At 33.5% G+C, this 21,648-nt stretch overlaps 1 protein-coding gene across 1 annotated transcript in view; it reads right to left on the bottom strand.

The window, feature by feature from the left end:
• LOC143250373 (uncharacterized) overlaps positions 1 to 21,648 on the bottom strand; it is an 85,331-nt gene that overhangs the window by 27,236 nt on the left and 36,447 nt on the right. The window contains exon 2 of the mRNA XM_076500818.1: positions 1,503 to 1,561. Coding sequence (XP_076356933.1) covers positions 1,503 to 1,561 — 59 coding nt within the window. The remainder of the gene's footprint in view (positions 1 to 1,502; positions 1,562 to 21,648) is intronic.

The following is a 21,648-nucleotide window of genomic DNA, read 5'->3' as shown; positions in this document are numbered from 1 at the left end:
ATACAAAACAAAGTAAAGGTGAAGTTAAAGGTATCCGTGTCTGTGTTAAGCACAGTAGCATTAATTAGAACTATTTTTTTTGCCTATGTAGAGCACAGTAAATACAAAGTTATTTTATATGTGCTTATATAATTCTTAACTATTTCAGTAGAGTATGTTTTCTGGTATTAATATTTATTATAGAACTAATAGCTTTAACTTGGAACTTTCGTTTAACATATATTAATTTTAATAGAATAAACAGCTTTAACTTGGAACTTGCGTTTCATATATATTAATTTTAATAGAAATGTCTTGTTTAATGCGTTATAAGCAACTTTCGCAGTATGTTTATTATTAACAAATAATCTACACATGAATGCGTGGTAGTTCGGTTTTAGCAGCCGATAGACTGGCTGTGCGTTTTTCAAGTACAAACATTTAACTCATACCACCGTTATCGTTCGACCGATTTGAGATCTAATAACAGTTTTGGATTCAGGAGGTCAAACCCTTTTGATTGATGTATTTGATCACGCCCATAGATTACTCCAATGCTGCTTAAAATAATTCCAATTTGAAGGTGGGTTGGTAGAAATTCTGATGAGTAATAAAATCAAATCATGTATTCGCGTTTCCCATTCTGGTCTTTAAAAAACATAGCTAATAAAAAGTAAAAAAAGAAGATTAATTTATTGTAATCCTACCTGATCGATTTCAATTACTGCGGCTATTTAGGATTCCTCTTTAACAGCAGTAATTTTAATTGACTCTTGTTAATAACATGCAGTGTGTCCTGCAGGTTGTTTGGGCTGCACTACATATTACCGTGCGGTATTACAACCAAAGATATATTTCATTTTGTGTAGAATGTAGGTCACACGACAACTGCATATCTTCATCATGGTAAAGTGCTTTTACGTACGTAGTACACGTTGTAAGAATACCTATGAGTTTCCCGACTTTCACTGCTTCACGTTTGCAGACATACGTTGCTAAACCAAATAAGCTCAATTATGCTTTTGCTTTTCCACCTAATAGTACAGCGGTATGTCTCCGATTTACAACGCTAAAATCAGGGTTTTGATTCTCCTGGGTGGGCTGAGCAGGTAGCTTGATGTGGCTTTGCTATAAGAAAAAACACACACACACGCCTTCGCTTTAATAAGAAATTGTACTTCCTGTTGTCCAATCACAAGGGTGAAAATCAGCGAAGTTAGAAGATTCACCATCAACAAGGATTGAAAATCTGATGACAGTAAAGCGTATCATCACGTGGCTCAGGGCATTAACCTAAAAATGTTAGGTGATTTTTGAGGGCTACAAAACAGGAGTGAAACCGTATTTTTCAGTAACATAATAATAATAGTTCAAGAGATTATTCATCTTTGCATAGTGGTACATTAAACACAGTAATAAATGAAATAAATGTCTCGTGACAACTCCTTGAATTGGTGATTTAGTTATAATTATGTGGTTTTATTTTTATGTGTGCATGTGAGAGAAATCGAAACGGTACTCACCACGCCTTGTAAATTGGGAGAGGGCAGATTCAGATAGCCAGCTCCTTTACCGTCACGTGCTGTTAGAATAAGAAAACAAACATTAGAAATTGATGAAAAGTTTAAATTTGATAAAGAAAATAAAGAAACCTCCATCACAACTGAATGTTTCTCAGAAACTTTTGTAGCAGAAAGAAACCATATAATTAGAAAATATTTCGTGTATGTAATGAAGTTCAAATAGACTTTGGAAAGGTTTACGTAATATATTAAGTATTAAATTCCTGGTCAGGCATTACCAGGTGGTTAAGGCGATCGAGTCGTAATCTGAGGGTCGAGGGTTCGAATCCCCGTTACACCAAACATTCTTGCCCTTTCAGCCGTGAGGGAGTTATAATGTGATGGTCAAGATTACTATTCGTTGGAAAAAGAGTAGTCCAGAAGTTGGCGGTAGATGGTGATGACCAGCTGTTTTCTCTCTAGTCTTACACTGCTAAATTGGGGACGCCTAGCGCAGATAGCCCCCGAGTAGCTTTGCGGGAAATTCACAAACCTCAAAAAAAACAAACCAATTAAATTGCTGTAGTATGTCCGACAAATATAAATAATCAAATGACTAATCATACAGTATACAGCTAAATCTTGACATAGGTTAAAAAACAATGTGTGTATTTCTTTTAGGAGGGATTATGTTACGTAAATCAGTTATCAAGCATTTTCTATTACGTGATTATAATTTCCACTAATTGAGAATAATATTCTGTAGTTCTCAGAATCTGTTACATTAGCATTTCACTAAATATAATAACAAACTAATGGCTGAATATTTTACTGAACATATTAAATAAAATTGAAATGTTTAGCAAAAAGAAATAAACACCCTTTAATAAAACTTAAACCTCAGAAAACTGATAAAAGTTCAGACAAAACCCTGTAAAAATAGGGCAGGGTGTGGCAGTTGATTAACCTAATTATGAATCTGAGAGTTCATGGTTGTTATATCGTTGCTGTATAAAACGCGTTCCATTTTAAGGTTGTGGATGCGTTGCGAAATTGATAGTAAAATCTGACTATTCGGTCAGAAAAGAGTAGGTTAGGAGTTGACAGAGGTCTTATTGACCAGCTAACTTTCTTCAAATTTACCAGCTCAAAATTAGTGACGGTTTTCCGCATTCAACCCTTGTATAGCTCGAGGCAAACATTATAAAGAAAGAGAGAGTAAAAATGAAATATTCAGAAATTGTCATATCTTGGAAAATTGTGAACCCTGATTAAAAACATTTTCGCTAAATTAGTGTTCCTTTGAAAAAAACAAATAAAACTACACACATAACACTTTCCAAAAGCAGAGGAGCTTTCCAAACTAGTTCTCCTAAAGAAATATACCAATCAATTTGAGAGAAAATTATATAATTCCATTATAAATAATTAATACTATTAAATTTTATTTACCATAATGGGATTGCTAAGCCTTTTATACATGTATAATTTCACGTGTGACCTACCATTCTAAATTTATGGCTTTGGCTACGGTATTCTATAGAGATTTAATAACTGTTGATGCCTTTACAGGATATTAATAAAGGGAGTTTTCCATTTCAACATTCAGTGTTCATTATTTTCATACAATCCTCTAGGTCTCCAGAGATTAGGATGCATCGTTTCATTGTCTACTGATAGATGTGTATGTTTCTCTGTCCTTGAACAGGCTTAGCTTACATTAGTTGGAATACCTGTTCTAGAGGTACTATGAGAACCACTTTCTAAAGTCATGCTGCGTCAACTTCACGTCGCTCAAATTACACACACATTAGAAAAAAAAACACGTAAATAACAAATGTTTCTGAATGTTTCAGTTTATATATTTTGTCTGTTCTGTACTTTTTGTAACGTACATTGATGGACTTAAGTGAGGGGAAGATGGAAAACTGCTCAAACTACACTTCATGAGCTTTGTACCAAGAGAAAAAGGGAAAATGGAACAGTGAGGAAGTAATTTATATCTTGGAAGTTGAAGTTCAAAGCTCTATTGGTGTCAAATAACAATGCTGCATTTGTTTGGTTGCAGTTCTGTAACAATAACCTAAAATAAATAAAATAATTGATATATCGTAACAATTAACTGCCCATTGTTTAATGGGCTGACCAGATTTTGTTTCAAACATGTTAATAAACATGTATTTATATCAGATAATAACTTTCTATTAGTTACAAAACAACGTTCTTTATCTGTACATTTGAAACTTCTTTTATGTGTCATATAACAGCCTCCATTTTGTAGCAATGGGTAATTTTATCTCTGTACGGAATGGAAAATTTCACCTCGTAATAGATTAGAACCTTTCTTTTATCACGTGACGACTTTGTCCTTGTACCGGCTGACAAAATCTTTTTTTGCCACGTGACAACATTTTCGTCGCATCGTACAACAAACCCCATTTTCGTGCAATCTTAAAACTTTCTTCTTGTATCAGATGAAAGCCTTTTTCAGAACCAGATATCTTCCTTTTTATCAAATATAATAACTTCCTCTTTGTGCGAAACGACACACATCCCTCTGCGCCAGATGTTGTCTTTAAATCTGAATCACCTAACATAGTGTCTTTTTTCCATTGGAAGCCCCCCCCCGTACCGTCTTACAACGTTAAATTCCAGGGTTCGATTGTTCCTTGGTGAACAAGATACCACTCTTAATAACAGATTAGTAGATAGAAAAACACCTGATGCTCTAAAATGCCAAGCTATACTTTCAATATTTTGTATTTCAGTCCGATGTAGCAATAGCTATCAATATAATATCGCTTTTCAGTCGTTCAATAGTTGTAACAGGTTCTTGCCTGCTTTATTATGGTATATTATTTGGTCATCCTATAAGTGAAGTCTGAAAATTTAATACAGAAAGTTCATCACCATTTTTGTCTTTGTAGAAGACTTTAATGACTAAAATATGTAGTTGGATGTGTATAAAAATGTTCAGACAAATAAAAGAAACTAATCCAACTCCACTTGTTCAGATCATTAATCAAATAAACCCTTATCAAGATGGATGTGTCTGAGGAGCACATTAGGCATATAATGATTTATGAATTTGCAAAAGGCAGCAGAAACTACACGGAACATTCAAGGTGTTTATGGTGTAGAGTCTCTCAATAAAAGAAAATGTCGAAGGTGGTTTCAGAAGTTCAGATCAGGTGACTACAGCTTAGGTGATGTGCCACATTCAGGTCATCCCGTTGAAGTTGATGATGACTTACTGTTGGTTGCAATTGATGAAGATTGTGCTGTAACAGTTGAAGAACTAGAACAGAAGCTTAATTCAACCCATTCAACAGTTCACCATCATCTGTAACAGCTTGGAAAGGTGTCAAAACTTAGAAAATGGATCCCCCATGATTTGACAGAAGCCAACCTTAGAGCAAGAGTGGACATTTGCACTTCTCTGCACTCTCGTGAACGTACTCACCTCTTGTATGGACAGATTAGTGAGTAGAGATAAAAAAATGGATATTTTATAAAAATATTAAGCGCCACAGACAATGGCTCATGCAGGTAAGCTGGCTAAAGCACAGTCCAAAATGGACCTCCACCCTAGGAAAGTCTTGTTAAGCGTTTGGTGAAATATTGTTGGTGTGATCCACTTTGAGTAGCTGCCACTTAGTGTAACGATTTCACCAGCTTTCTGTTGCCAACAGTTAGAGCACTTGAATGCTGAACTGAAAGAAAAGAGGCCTACTTTGATCAATCGTACAGGTGTTGTGTTTCACCAGAATAATCCACGGTGTCATACAGCAAGGATCACATCTACAAAGATTGAAGAGCTAGACTAGGAAAATCTTCCACATCCTCCTTATTCTCCAGACTTTGTCCCATCTGATTATCATCTATTTCAATGTTTGCAGAACTATCTTGATGGAAAAGAGCTTGGAACACATGAAGACGTCAAAACTACCATCTCTACATTCTTTTCCTCCAAACTCCAAGAATTTTATAGGAGTGACATTTAGAAGCTTGTGAATGATTGACAGAAAGTAATTAATAATAATGTAACATACATTATTGATTAAATAACATTAAAAGTGTTTGATTTTTTTTTCTCCGTTACTTAACATAAAACGTGGTATTACTTAAGGGATGACATTTTAATCGAATCATTCACGTCTTTAGAACTAAAGATTTTATGTTGTGGAAGTTACAATAAAACGTTTAAAGATTTTCTAAGAGAAAGATAGAATAAAATAGTCACATCTCTCAGGTATGTCCATTACCAACTGACAAGTAGACCTGTTCTTCAATACTATTAAGTAAAATAAAAACTCGTTATAACGAACTAGGAACTGCAATAACAGATCTCATTCCTTCGGTCTTATCGATTTAGATAAACGTCATAGCAAAGTACCAAACAGTCTTGAAATGCAGCAGACATAAAACACACATATATGTGTATATGTAAATCAAACCTTTTTTTAAAAAAGATTCTAACGATTAGTCGATAGCTAAGCTCTCGAGTCTGTTCTATCAATAAGATATTTTTAGATTTGTAGTTTCGTAGAGTCAACATAACAGATTCACTGTGAAACGAAGACAAAACACTGGAAAGAATATACGTACGGTTCAAAGAAAAATAAAAATTCCTTAATGAATCGTTATTAAAAATTCACATATACAATTGAAGGCAATAACACAATTGTAGATCAGTTCTTTTTGTTGTTTAAGTTCACATATATAGTTCAATACAATAACATATTTATAGAACAGTTCTTTTGGCTGTTCAAATTCACATATATAGTTGACGGCAATCACACTTGTAAAACAGTTATTTTGATTATTTAAATTCACGTGTATAGTTGAAGGCAATAACAAACTTATTGAACAGTTCTTTCAGTTGTTTGAATTCATATGTATATTTGAAGTCACTAACACACTTGTATAACAGTTTTTTTTTGGTTGTTTAAATTCACATACATAGTTGAAGGCAATAACACACTTACAGAACAGTTCTTTTGATTGTTTCAAATGAGCAATTAGTATTATAAAACATTTTAGTTTGAAATTCTTCAAATACTGTTTGAAGCAGATCAGTGAGGTTATTACTGCCCTATGGTATATATTTCACAATTATCGATATTACATCAAAGCTACCAACTGAATGGCTTAGAAATGAACAATGTATGTAGTACTTACACACAGCATGCTTTAATTTAAAAGCCCATTCATCAATGTATTCGCATGCCTTATTCATTGACTTAAAAATCTATTCAACAATTTATTCACACACTCTAGTCTTGACTTAGAAGTCTATTCAATATGGCGGACGTATCACAGATAGCACTTTGTGTAACTTTGTTCTTAAGAATAGGAAAACCAAAACAATACCTGAAAGGCGTAAAACTGCCTAAGGAACTCTTCACAGCTCTGATGAGGTAACTATGTAAAAATCCAACATTTTTCTTAGGAACGCACCCTCAAAACTGTAAGGAAACATTGTAATTTAATGTTTTTCGTTACAGTTTTGCTGGCATGATCATACATTTGCTGGCGTGCTCGTCTATAATAAAATATGTTATATTTTTACATTGTAATGGTGATTAAGGCACTCGAGTAGAAATCTAATGGTCGAAAGTTAGAATATCCAATTTTCTACATTGTCTACATCCATGGGGAAGTTATTTAGTAACGTATCACCGAAAAAACTAACATAAATTGTTATTCTGGTTTGTATAAGTTGTTTTGAGCACTTGTTCGTCAAAAGAAAACATACACACCAGTGTTGTATGGAAGGGTGTTCTTTTGGTATAACATCTTTCGAAACAGATCGGCCCGCCATGGCCAAGCGTGTTGAGGCATTCGACTCGTAATCCGAGAGACGCGGGTTCGAATTCCGGTCGCACCAAACATGGTCGTCCTTTAAGTCGCGAGGGCGTTATAAAGTGTGGTCAGTCCTACTATTCGTTGGTAAAACAGTAGTTCAAGAGTTGGCGGTGGGTGGTGATGACTAGCTGCCTTCACTCTAGTCTCACACTGCTAAATTAGGGACAGTTAGAGCAGATAGCTCTCGTGTAGCTTCTCGCGAAATTAAAAACAAACAAACAATTGATTTCTTTCGATCACTGTTATTTTTATTTACGTGTCTTACTTTGCACGACCTGGAACTTGAAAAGATGGAAAACATAAAACACGATTATTTTTGGTTCCGGAGGTTTCGGATATAGTTTAACACTTTTCGTTGTTGTGTTCAGTGAAGTGTTAGAAGTAATAAAGATTTTATATTGCTGCCACCTGACATGGTTAGCATTACTTACCCTGCTGAGATTGTTTATTAGTATGGTCCAACTATCCTGTTCTACGTGATAAATCGCAGAACAGCGAAATAATTTCCTTTGATTTGAAAAGCTCTTCGCTCTTTGCCGAAGCCATCGTCAGCACTTACAAAGTAACAAAACTCGCCTTAGTGATGAAGTGACGTCATTCTTCACCGACATTACCTTGCCTCAACATTTACGCGATAGCTTGCAAACAGTATTGTTCCGCTGACGTCATCATACAGAATGAGGCTGAGAGTAAAGATATAACACTGCTATTACTTTTGACGTTTTTGGACCTTTATCCTCAATGACGCTAGTTTTTTTTTTTAAAGGAAAATTCGTCAAATTTCTTTACGATCACCAAGAAAATTCGCTACACTCTGATATCTAAAGCAGAATGTTTGTTTGTTTTTGAATTTCGCGCAAAGTTACACGAGGGCTATCTATACTAGCCGTGTGAGACGAGAGGGAAGGCAGTTAGTCGTCATAACTTACCGCCAACTCTTGGGCTACTCTTTTACCAACGAATAGTGGGATTGACCGTAACATTTTAACGTCCTCACGGCTGAAAGGGCGAGCATATTTGATGCGACCGGGATTCGAACCCGCGGCCCTCGGATTACGAGTCGAACGCCTTAACCCACCTGGCCATGCCGAACTAAGCAGAATGAAGTTTTACATTTCTTGTTTTGAAAATTCCACTAACGATATATATATATATGTATATTTAGCTACTGTACTTTGCTTGCAATGAAATCTTTCAACTTCAATTACTGGAATGTGGTTATGATATGTGCATACAAAATCAAAACAGTACTTGTATTCATAGTCTATGGAGAGGCCCGGCATGGCCATGTGGTTAAGGTGCTTGACTCGTAATCTAAGGGTCGCGAATTCGAATCCTCGTCGCACCAAACATGCTCACCCTTTCAGCCGTGGGGGCGTTATAATCCCGCTATCAATCCCACTATTCGTTATTAAAAGAGTAGCTCGTGTGTTGGCGGTGATTAGTGATGACTAGCTACCTTCCCTCTAGTCTTAAACTGCCAAATTAGGGACGGCTAGCGCAGATGAGTAGCTTTGAGTAAAATTCAAAAACAAACAATATGGCTCGGCACAGCCAGATGGTCAGGCCACTCGACTCGTAATTTGAGGTTTGCGGGTTCAAATCCCTGTCGCACCAAACATGCTCACCCTTTGAGCTGTGAGGTCGGTATAATGTGACGGTCAATTACAGTATTCGTTGGTTAAAATGTAGCCCAAGAGTTGGCGGAGGATGGTGATAACTAGTTGCCTTCCCTCTAGTCTTACAATGCTAAATTAGGACCGACTAGCGCAGATAGCCCTCGTGTAGCTTTGCGCGAAATTCAAAACAAACCAAATTTTATGGAGAAATACTAAAACTTAGAACTAAAATTTCAAATACTTGTATTACTTTACTTCATTCGTTTGGAAAATTATAACAAATATAAAATAATTTCGGTTTAAAAAGCTTTGTGCCAGCGATTTTGACCTACATTTTAGTGGTTTGCGTGGCATTACATTACAATAAAACTTACAGAAAATTTCTACCCTCCGATACCTCCGACTTATAACTTTAAAGATTGAGATTCAATACCTGCAATGGGCAGAGCACAAATAGCCCATTGTATATAGCTTTGTGCTTTACAGCAAACAACAATATTTTTGAGAAATCATTCTCTACTGGCCAATTTTGTAAACACATTTTTCAGCCTTGTCGTGATGTAACGCCACACAAACTATCGATATAACAACCACGAAGTGTTATCAATAGAACGGCTTATCTTAGCAATCTCTAAGATATCGAGCCTGGAATAGCCTGGTAGTTAGCGTGATTAGCTAGCAATCTGCGGATCGCGAGATCTAAACCAGTTTTCAAACATGTTTACCCTTTCAGTCGTATTAATGTGACTGTCGATCCCACTATTCATTTATAAAGAACATAGAAAGAGTTGGTAATGGGTGCTTCCAGATGGTTGCCTTATTTGTAGTAAGTAGTTAAAATTTAGGACATCTCATCTACAATTAGGACCTCAGTAACTTTGCCATGAACAAAACCAAAATCACTTTAACTATGTTTCAGTACTTTAATGAAATATTGAAGTTGCAGTTTAGAGCACATGTTTAACTGATTTGTAAAACGAAAAATGCAATTAATCGTTTTTGTCTAAAACATTGTGAAAACATAATCAAAACAAAGAAAACAAAACAATGAGGAAAATTTGAAAGAAACATAAACTTACGAAACAGTGAGGTAAACTTAGAATACCCAATTAATCAAAGCATTTTGATATTCATGAATATTAAAAATTCAAACTGAGCGGAAAAATACAGAAAAACAGACGCAAAAAAAACATGCACGAGAGAGAAAGGCGAAGAAATCAGTTAACAAGAAAAAAGTGAAAAGTTAAAATATAAAAGGATTATCCGATGACTTAAAGGTAAGTTTCAGGGACTACAAAAGTAGAATTTGGGGTTTGATTCTAGCGGAGAGACCACCTCAGTGTCACAGTGGTATGTCTGCGGACTTACAACACTAAAATCCGTGTTTCGATACCCGTGGTAGGCAGAGCACAGGTAGCCCATTGTGTAGCTTTATGCTTAATTCTATAGAAACAAATAACATTGCACAACAAAGTTTTTGCTTCTTGAACACTGTTGGGTGTTCCTTATAGATTTTTGGCTGCTGATCACGAAAGTCACATCCAAATTTGCCCATCACGTACCGTTTCATCGAAATCTTCAGTTTCACCAGAACATTGCTACAATGGAAAAACGATATCAGGGCAACTGGAATCCGTCAATGCTTGCTGACTACTGTTGGACACTGCAACGTGATGCACCGGACATTGAATACAAATGAAAATCAGGAGCGAAACACTTTTAATTATGTTGAACTTAATAGCGTATTACAAACATAAACGCAATTAAATACGTTAATGCCAGTAAACAGTTAACTGTCTTTTTCTCAGAGTTTCTACGTGATGAAGCAAAACCAAAACTGTATTTGTGCATACCCACCAGGTGCCTGTGATAATCAGCAAAAACTTTTCAGGAAGCAAAACGTTTCAACGAAACTGTTGTGCAATGTTATCTTCGCAGAGTACGTAGTGCAAAAAATTACTAGAAGTCTATGTAGTTTTCAAATACACAAACAGATGTGGTGGGCATATCAGAGGCAAACCATTGTCTACACTTGTGCTACAAACCCAAAAAACACAAACAGAAGAAATGATATGAATACATAGAGGCCAAAGAATATGTAGTTTCCAAATACACAAAGGAACATGGAATAATACAGACGATAATCAAAAGTATATGATAATAAAAGAGTGGCTGTAGCCAAACAAGGATACGATGTGACACAGGGTACACAACCTACGAAATTTTGGAAAACTAAGCAGGAGAAAAACGCATATGATATGTCTGTAAGTATATTCTCAAAAATAGCTGAAACAGCTTTGTACAATTTTATAATACTTTGTCATGTTCGATGAAAGTTTTAAGGTACTTAAAAGCGATTTTATTTTATAACAACCTTCCATAAGAACAAAAAAAATTTCTTTGTAGCTTAAAGTCTGGGAGCTTATAATACTAAAAAATTCTAATTAAAGTACATGAAATTCCAGAGCTCAAATAATCCATCGTTTAAGTTCGTGCTTAACAAAAGACAAACCAAATAAGCAATATCTAAAGAAAACAAATTTAAATTCTGGGATTGTTGGGAGATTTTGTAAGATTTCGAGGTATATATGTATAGCAGCTTTAAATAACAATGGTGCTTGTAAATTGTATTGGAATAGTTTATACATACCACGTTTGTTTGTAGTTAAGTACAGAACTACATAATGGGTTATCTGGGCTTTGCCCACCACGGGTATCGAATGTCGGTTTCTACGGTTGTAAGTTTGTACAATTGGCAGACTTGCATACCATGAGCACGTCGTAACCTAACGGAATTGAAGAAGGTTGTCTGTTATATTAGGTCTAAAATTGCGTAAAATCTAACAATAAGACTGTAGAAACCATTTTGTGAAATCCAGACATATTTTTTATCTTAAGGATCTGGCTTTAAAATTTTATGAATAAAATGTGGAAAATGTATGGTTGCTTTTTTGTTCTATGTTTATAAATTCTTTGTGATAAAAATAGATTATCATATTTGTTTTAACACTTTTACTCATTTGGATTTCCACGGACACCGATACTTCACATGTGTAGATGAAAACGTTAGTACTTTGGAAAAGACGAAAGTTTGTTTTTTGAATTTCACGCAAAGCTACACGAGGGCTATCTACGTTAGCCGTACCTAATTTAGCAGTGTGAGACTGGAGGGAAGGCAGCTAGTAATCATCACCCACCGCCAACTCTTGGTCTACTCTTTTACCAACGAATAGTGGGAATTGGCCGTCACATTATAACGCCCCCACGGCTGAAGGGGCGAGCATGTTTGGTGCAACGGGGATTCGAACCATCGAATTACGAGTCGAGCACCCTAATAACCTGACCATGCTAGGCCTGAAGACGAAAGCTACTAATGGATAATGAAGATGGAAGAAAGGATGTAATAATCTCGGATGTGTTAAACCCGATGTAATGTGTTATTTTCGAAATGTGAGCGTATTTTCATTCTGCTTAAAATAAGCGAAGAAAGTATTATTATTATTTAGAAATTCAGTCGATGTTTCCAATATATACAGCAGCATCTCAGACGACACTAGGTTCGAACAGCTGGATCGCGTGATTAAAAGCTTAGCAATCCTTTACAGAAATTAAGTACGTGACGTTAAGACGATTTTGTGATGGGAAGACAGTAAATGACGCGATAAACCCAATTCACGCAATAGTATGGTGGAACGCAATGTATCAGAATTACATTTCGACGTTGTCTTGCGTTTTGTAGATCGTGTGATACACTAACAAAAATTGATCGCTCTTGAGATGGGTTTGCAATAATTATCCAATTCCAAAGCAAAATAACCATACATTCCGGTTATAAATGTGTTCAGGCTAGGGATTTAGAGTTTAAAAGCTGACATTAGAAACGAAACCAATATGAATGAGCTTCAATCACCAGGACCGCCGAGAAAGATGCTTGGATGAACTGGTAATCCGATATGGAAAGTTTGGTATCCAGTAACAGGGAAGGATCCACAAACACACAAAGATCAGTAATCAAAGCCGATCACATGCTTCAGGCGCCACGGGTACTCTTAACCAAACAGCAGGATAACAGTTATTTTTATATCTCACCCACAACTTAAAGTACATAACATGTTCAGGGTCCTATTATAGAAATGTACTCTGGATCATTCGGTACACAGCCCAGCACGTTCACCACAAGATCACACCTGGCTTTAACATTGTGTTAAACTCTTGTATTTGCAACAACTTTGTTAAGCCTACTATCTTGTTTGCAGAAAGACTTAATAGTTAATACGAACAATTCGCGTGTAAAGACAAGTGGAATTAAGTCTTCTCGAAAACGTATTTCAAATAAACTTTTGATGAGCTTGTCGATCAAATAAAACAACAAAAATGTTTAATAATATTACTATAGCAACAGAACGTTTGATGTAGAGAGTTCAACAAACATGCTGAAAAATAATTAGAGAACGTATTTGATATCTATCGCTCCCAAAGTTAAGCACGACAGTATTTCAGATAAAATTCAACGTAGAGCTTAATCAGCACGTTAGAGCATGTACACAGATCAGCCCTTTCAAATCTAAATATCACGACAGGCATGTATGAGAGAGTTCGTCTGTGTAGAATGGTCTCGCCAGTCTACAAAAGTGCTATCTGGGCACAGCTGTCTTTAATTTGTAACTAGATCACACACCACCAACTTATATAGCTCCAAAGTTCGGACACATTTTGAGGCAACGAAAGTTGAACCATGAATCTTCTAGTTCGAAGAACAGACACGCCAGGACCAGTGAATGTGAGGGAGCAGGGAACTAAAAAGAGTTTAACGATAAATATTATGTTACTTTGTTAGTAACGCCCTGTAAATAAATTTTTCCATTTCTCTAGAAAAATTAGTTAATAAATAAATTATATATATTACGCATTTTTATTCGCACACGCGAGTTACACGCGTACCATATACCAAAGAGATTTTGTTTTATCGACTAATTACGGTCGTGTAATATTAACGTGTCTAAAGTCAACCCGCATAGACGGAAAGAAATCTTATTTAATTATTTTCATGTCTAGAGTCAGTCAGGTAGATGTGCGATTAGGATACTAAGTCGCACTTCTGTAGAACCTGTCCGTAGCCTAGAAAACAGCAAGCAAGCTTTGTGACCCAACTATGGTGTTTTGTATGGCTTCTTGTCAGGTTCGATATCAGCTACAGATATTATGAATAGCAAGCATATGGAATGACTTTCGAATGTCTTTAAAACCTGAACCACATAAGTGTATTCATAAAATATGTTTATATACATGTGTGCATATATATATATATGATTGTTTGTTTATATATACATATACATATATGTTGGTTTTCTATAAAGACACTATTACAACACGTGATTTAGAACCTTGGAACATGCGCACTGGAACATCGAAACTCCTCTTTGTTTTTTGCGATCATTTACTAATGCATGTCCCAGTTTAATTACTAAAAAAATATTGTGTAATCAACATACACTTTAAGTAAATTGATGAATTTCATTAACATGATTAAATACCCTGTCCTTGAAGGTATTTTGTAAATGAATATAATTAACAAAACCTAAACCTAAAGATTACCTTCTACTTTTTTACTTTGTCTCGATGATTTCAGTAGTTTCGTTATTAATAACTAGATTGATACGAATATCAGAGCAGTATATAAAGAGCAAACTCGATCAAAAAACGTTTTCACGCATTTCCAATTAATATGTTTGTTTATTTATTTATTGACTTATTTTGGGGGCGATCTCCAGTGTCCACGGCGTGGAATAAGAACCCGGATGTTAGCGTTGTAAATAAATTTACCACTGTCGCACCGATAAACAATTAAAATTTAAGACAAAATAAAATAAATCAATGGCTAGACCACAAAAACCTGCTTAACGTTATCATAACTTGATCAAACGAGAGAATATTACAGAACCCAGAACCCTGTTGAAATATTATAATGGTAAAAATAAGCAGTGTATTTCTTACACGTCAGAGCGCATAGTATTTTAAGCAATCCATTTCTGTATATAATTTTTGCATATCGTCTGTTTAGTGGAAGAAAACATCAAGCATCATAACATTTATATCTGAAAATTAGAAATAACAAAGGTTGAAAAATGCAAATAGTTAAAAACGTAAAATATTTCTTTGTCATGCAGTTTTTCATAATTCTAGTAGAACATAATCTCATGCTTAAAAACGTAAAATATGTCTTTGTCATGCATTTTTTTTAGTTCTAGTAAAACATAACCTCATTCTTAAAAACGTAAAATATTTCTTTGTCATTCAGTTTTTTAGTTCTAGTGAAACATAATCTCATGCTTAAAAACGTAAAATATTTCTTTGTCATGCAGTTTTTTAGTTCTAGTAAAACATAACCTCATTCTTAAAAACGTAAAATATTTCTTTGTCATTCAGTTTTTTAGTTTTAGTGAAACATAATCTCATGCTTAAAAACGTAAAATATTTCTTTGTCATGCAGTTTTTTAGTTCTAGTGAAACATAACCTCATTCTTAAAAACGTAAAATATTTCTTTGTCATGCAGTTTTTTAGTTCTAGTGAAACATAACCTCATTCTTAAAAACGTAAAATATTTCTTTGTCATTCAGTTTTTTAGTTCTAGTGAAACATAAACTCATTCTTAAAAACGTAAAATATTTCTTTGTCATGCAGTTTTTTTAGTTTTAGTGAAACATAACCTCATTCTTAAAAACGTAAAATATTTCTTTGTCATGCAGTTTTTTAGTTCTAGTAAAACATAACCTCATTCTTAAAAACGTAAAATATTTCTTTGTCATTCAGTTTTTTAGTTTTAGTGAAACATAATCTCATGCTTAAAAACGTAAAATATTTCTTTGTCATGCAGTTTTTTTAGTTCTAGTGAAACATAACCTCATTCTTAAAAACGTAAAATATTTCTTTGTCATTCAGTTTTTTAGTTCTAGTGAAACATAAACTCATTCTTAAAAACGTAAAATATTTCTTTGTCATGCAGTTTTTTTAGTTTTAGTGAAACATAACCTCATTCTTAAAAACGTAAAATATTTCTTTGTCATGCAGTTTTTTAGTTCTAGTAAAACATAACCTCATTCTTAAAAACGTAAAATATTTCTTTGTCATTCAGTTTTTTAGTTTTAGTAAAACATAACCTCATTCTTAAAAACGTAAAATATTTCTTTGTCATTCAGTTTTTTAGTTTTAGTGAAACATAATCTCATGCTTAAAAACGTAAAATATTTCTTTGTCATGCAGTTTTTTAGTTCTAGTGAAACATAACCTCATGCTTAAAAACATTCTTGTGAATTTCAAACCACGATTGTCTTTTGATGCAACTTTTAAAACCATTCATTTTCTATCCATTTAATATAAGAAAAAATAAACTGACGTCTTATAAGATCGTCCTAAGCGACTGGCAGACATCAAGATTTATTTATTAGGTACTTTTTAATGAACAGTCTTTGGACAAACAGAAAATAAGAATAAACTTCCACGTACTGCTATTAAGATAGAATAGGTAATCACAGAGTGTGACTAGATGTAAATAAAGACATTCCTGCAGTGTCGGTCATAATCTATCAACAGTTGTAAATTTTAATTAAAAACCGATTCTTTTAACCATATTCTCAAACATGGCTGCTGTTGGTTATCTATCAACACTAAGATTTTGTTCGTAATTTGGTCATACACGTACTTTATGTGTTGATAATCCAAGTATTCCTGCTTGAGTTCATTAATTGTTATTTTTGCCGTTTATAAATTATTCACAAATAATCACTTAGTTTTGATTTTCTGTTCTTAATAAGGATGTAAAGTTCCTGAAGTTAATTTCCTAGACGTCACCTCAGTTGTATAAGAAAAACAAAACAATTTGGATAAATATGGCGTTCATTATGAAATTTCACATCCGAGTCATTTGTGATCCTGACACTCAAATCGTGGTTAAGAATAGTAAACAAACAACAAATCGTATTATTTAAAACATTTGTATATACACCCATGCATAACTATAAACACGCTGTGAGTGTAGTATTGATTCTTCTGTGACGTTGGGCTACTAGACAAATAGTGTTAATCGATTCGAGAGGCTTAAGTGTAAACAAGTGAGGCTAACATACCTTCAAGGAGGTAATTTAGTTTATCCACTATTTTAATGATATTTTTCTTTGTTTTTCGTATCAAATTAATTTCGCTTTTCATTTCAAACGAAAAACTTTTGATTGCAGTTGTACAATTACGTGATAAATATCTCTCTCTTCTCGTCTCTATAAATAAACCTTTAAGTTCTTAAGTTATTGTAAAAATCAACCAGTGCATTACAAACAACAGCATCCAATTACACTCTAGAGTTTCTATTGGGTTGAGGAATAATTCGTAAGCGTTTTTTCAAGTTAAAAAATATATTCATAAATGAAACGCTTTCGCAAAATATTTCATGTCATTTGGTAGATAATTTTTTGCTCTAATAGATGGTGTGCTTGATTTTCATACGTCTTTAATTTTTGATTTTATTTTCAGCTCATTAAATGGAATGTCAAGTGGACAAAATCGAGCATTTTCGACACCATCTGCTTTTCGCATTTAATTTCTTTCAATTTCGTTTAAAACAATGCATACTATATACCTAGGTATTACATGAAATAAAGTATCATAATAAATGTTTTGGGTGTAATGTGTTCATGCATTGAAGTATTGTGTAGTCTTGCATGTAATGCTTGAATGAAATTACTTAAAAACGCTCACGAATTATTCCTGAACCTAATATTATACTGATAGAAGTTTATTGATAAGACAATAATAAACGCTTTGGGTTTTCTAACTCAACGATATTGGATTATTAATAAGACAGAGAAAAATTATTTAGAATTCCTAATTTTATGGTACAGAATTGAGAAATTATCTGGAATTCCTAATTTTATGGTACAGGATTGAAAAATTATCTGGAATTCCTAATTTTATGGTACAGGATTGAAAAATTATCTGGAATTCCTAATTTTGTGGTACAGGATTGAGAAATTATCTGGAATTCCTAGTTCTGTGGTACAGAATTGAGAAATTAACTGGAATTCCTAATTCTGTGGTACAGGATTGAGAAATTATCAGGAATTCCTAATTTTATGGTACAGGATTGAAAAATTATCTGGAATTCCTAATTTTGTGGTACAGGATTGAGAAATTATCTGGAATTTCTAATTCTGTGGTACAGAATTGAGAAATTATCTGGAATTCCTAATTTTATGGTACAAGATTGAGAAATTATCTGGAATTTCTAATTTTATGGTACAGGATTGAGAAATTATCTGGAATTCCTAATTTTATGGTACAGGATTGAAAAATTATCAGGAATTCCTAATTTTATGGTACAGGATTGAAAAATTATCTGGAATTCCTAATTTTGTGGTACAGGATTAAAAATTATCTGGAATTCCTAATTCTGTGGTAGAGAATTGAGAAATTATCTGGAATTCCTAATTTTATGGTACAGTATTGAGAAATTATCAGGAATTCCTAATTTTATGGTACAGGATTGAAAAATTATCTGGAATTCCTAATTTTGTGGTACAGGATTGAGAAATTATCTGAAATTCCTAATTCTGTGGTACAGAATTGAGAAATCATCTGAAATTCTTTGTTCTGTGGTACAAGATTGAGAAATTATCTGAAATTTCTAATTTTATGGTACAGGATTGAGAAATCATCTGGAATGCCTAATTCTATGGTAAAGGATTGAGAAATTATCTGGAATTCCTAATTCTATGGTACAGGATTGAGAAATTATCTGGAATTTTTAATTTTATGGTACAGGATTGAGAAATTATCTGGAATTCCTAATTCTGTAATACAGGATTGAGAAATTATCTGAAATTCTTAGTTCTGTGGTACAGGATTGACAAATTATTTAGAATTCTTAGTTCTGTGATACGGGATTGAGAAATTATCTGGAATTCCTAATTTTATGGTACAGGATTGAAAAATTATCTGGAATTCCTAATTTTATGGTACAGGATTGAAAAATTATCTGGAATTTCTAATTTTGTGGTACAGGATTGAGAAATTATCTGGAATTCCTTGTTCTGTGGTAGAGAATTGAGAAATTATCTGGAATTCCTAATTTTATGGTACAGGATTGAGAAATTATGAGGAATTCCTAATTTTATGGTATAGGATTGAAAAATTATCTGGAATTCCTAATTTTATGGTACAGGATTGAGAAATTATCTGGAATTCCTAGTTCTGTGGTACAGAATTGAGAAATTATCTGGAATTCCTAATTTTATGGTACAGGATTGAGAAATTATCAGGAATTCCTAATTTTATGGTACAGGATTGAAAAATTATCTGGAATTCTTATTTTTGTGGTACAGGATTGAGAAATTATCTGGAATTCGTAATTCTGTGGTACAGGATTGAGAAATTATCTGAAATTTCTAATTTTATGGTACAGGATTGAGAAATTATCTGGAATGCCTAATTCTATGGTAAAGGATTGAGAAATTATCTGGAATTCCTAATTCTATGGTACATGATTGAGAAATTATCTGGAATTCCTTATTCTATGGTACAGGATTGAGAAATTATCTGGAATTCCTAATTCTGTAATACAGGATTGAGAAATTATCTGAAATTCTTAGTTCTGTGGTACAGGATTGAGAAATTACCTGGAATTCCTAATTCTCTGGTACAGGATTGAAAAATTATCTGGAATTCCTAATTTTGTGGTACAGGATTGAGAAATTATCTGGAATTCCTAATTTTCTGATACAGGGTTGAGAAATTATTTAGAATTCGTAGTTCTGTGGTACAGGATTGAAAAATTATTTAGAATTCATAGTTCTGTGGTACAGGATTGAGAAACTATCTGGAATTCCTAATTCTGTGGTACAGGATTGATAAATTTTTTAGAACTCTTAGTTCTGTGATACAGGATTGAGAAATTATCTGGAATTCCTAATTTTATGGTACAGGATTGAGAAATTATCTGGAATGCCTAATTCAATGGTAAAGGATTGAGAAATTGTCTGGAATTTCTAATTTTATGGTACAGGATTGAGAAATTATCTGAAATTTTTAGTTCTGTGATACAGGATTGAGAAATTATCTGGAATTCCTAATTCTGTGGTACAAAATTGAGAAATTATCTGGAATTCCTAATTTTATGGTACAGGATTGAGAAATTATCAGGAATTCTAATTTTATGGTACAGGATTGAAAATTATCTGGAATTCTAATTTTGTGGTACAGGATTGAGAAATTATCTGGAATTCCTAATTCTGTGGTACAGAATTGAGAAATCATCTGAAATTCTTTGTTCTGTGGTACAGGATTGAGAAATTATCTGGAATTCCTAATTCTGTAATACAGGATTGAGAAATTATCTGAAATTCTTAGTTCTGTGGTATAGGATTGACAAATTATTTAGAATTCTTAGTTCTGTGATACGGGATTGAGAAATTATCTAGAATTCCTAATTTTATGGTACAGGATTGAAAAATTATCTGGAATTTCTAATTCTGTGGTACAGAATTGAGAAATTATCTGAAATTCTTTGTTCTGTGGTACAGGATTGAGAAATTATCTGAAATTTCTAATTTTATGGTACAGGATTGAGAAATTATCTGGAATTCCTAATTTTATGGTACAAGATTGAGAAATTATCTGGAATTTCTAATTTTATGGTACAGGATTGAGAAATTATCTGGAATTCCTAATTTTATGGTACAGGATTGAGAAATTATCTGGAATTCCTAATTTTATGGTACAGGACTGAGAAATTATCTGGAATTTCTAATTTTATGGTACAGGAATGAGAAATTATCTGGAATTCCTAATTTTATGGTACAGGATTGAGAAATTATCTGGAATTTCTAATTTTATGGTACAGGATTGAGAAATTATCTGAAATTCTTAGTTCTGTGGTACAGGATTGAGAAATTATCTGGAATTCCTAATTCTGTGGTACAAAATTGAGAAATTATCTGGAATTCCTAATTTTATGGTACAGGATTGAGAAATTATCTGGAATTCCTAATTTTATGGTACAGGATTGAGAAATTATCTGGAATTCCTAATTTTATGGTACAGGACTGAGAAATTATCTGGAATTTCTAATTTTATGGTACATGATTGAGAAATTATCTGGAATTCCTTATTCTATGGTACAGGATTGAGAAATTATCTGGAGTTTTTAATTCTGTAATACAGGATTGAGAAATTATCTGAAATTCTTTGTTCTGTGGTACAGGATTGAGAAATTACCTGGAATTCCTTATTCTGTGGTACAGGATTGAAAAATTATCTGGAATTCCTAATTTTGTGGTACAGGATTGAGAAATTATCTGGAATTCCTAATTTTCTGATACAGGATTGAGAAATTATTTAGAATTCGTAGTTCTGTGGTACAGGATTGAAAAATTATTTAGAATTCCTAGTTCTGTGGTACAGGATTGAGAAACTATCTGGAATTCCTAATTCTGTGGTACAGGATTGATAAATTATTTAGAACTCTTAGTTCGGTGATACAGGATTGAGAAATTATCTGGAATTCCTAATTTTATGGTACAGGATTGAGAAATTATCTGGAATGCCTAATTCTATGGTAAAGGATTGAGAAATTGTCTGGAATTCCTAATTTTATGGTACAGGATTGAGAAATTATCTGAAATTTTTAGTTCTG

This window comes from Tachypleus tridentatus, chromosome 5 (assembly GCF_004210375.1).
Source record: "Tachypleus tridentatus isolate NWPU-2018 chromosome 5, ASM421037v1, whole genome shotgun sequence".
NCBI lineage: Eukaryota > Metazoa > Arthropoda > Merostomata > Xiphosura > Limulidae > Tachypleus > Tachypleus tridentatus.
The sequence above is the reverse complement of the archived record's forward strand: the minus strand, read 5'-3'. Positions and strand labels throughout refer to the sequence as shown.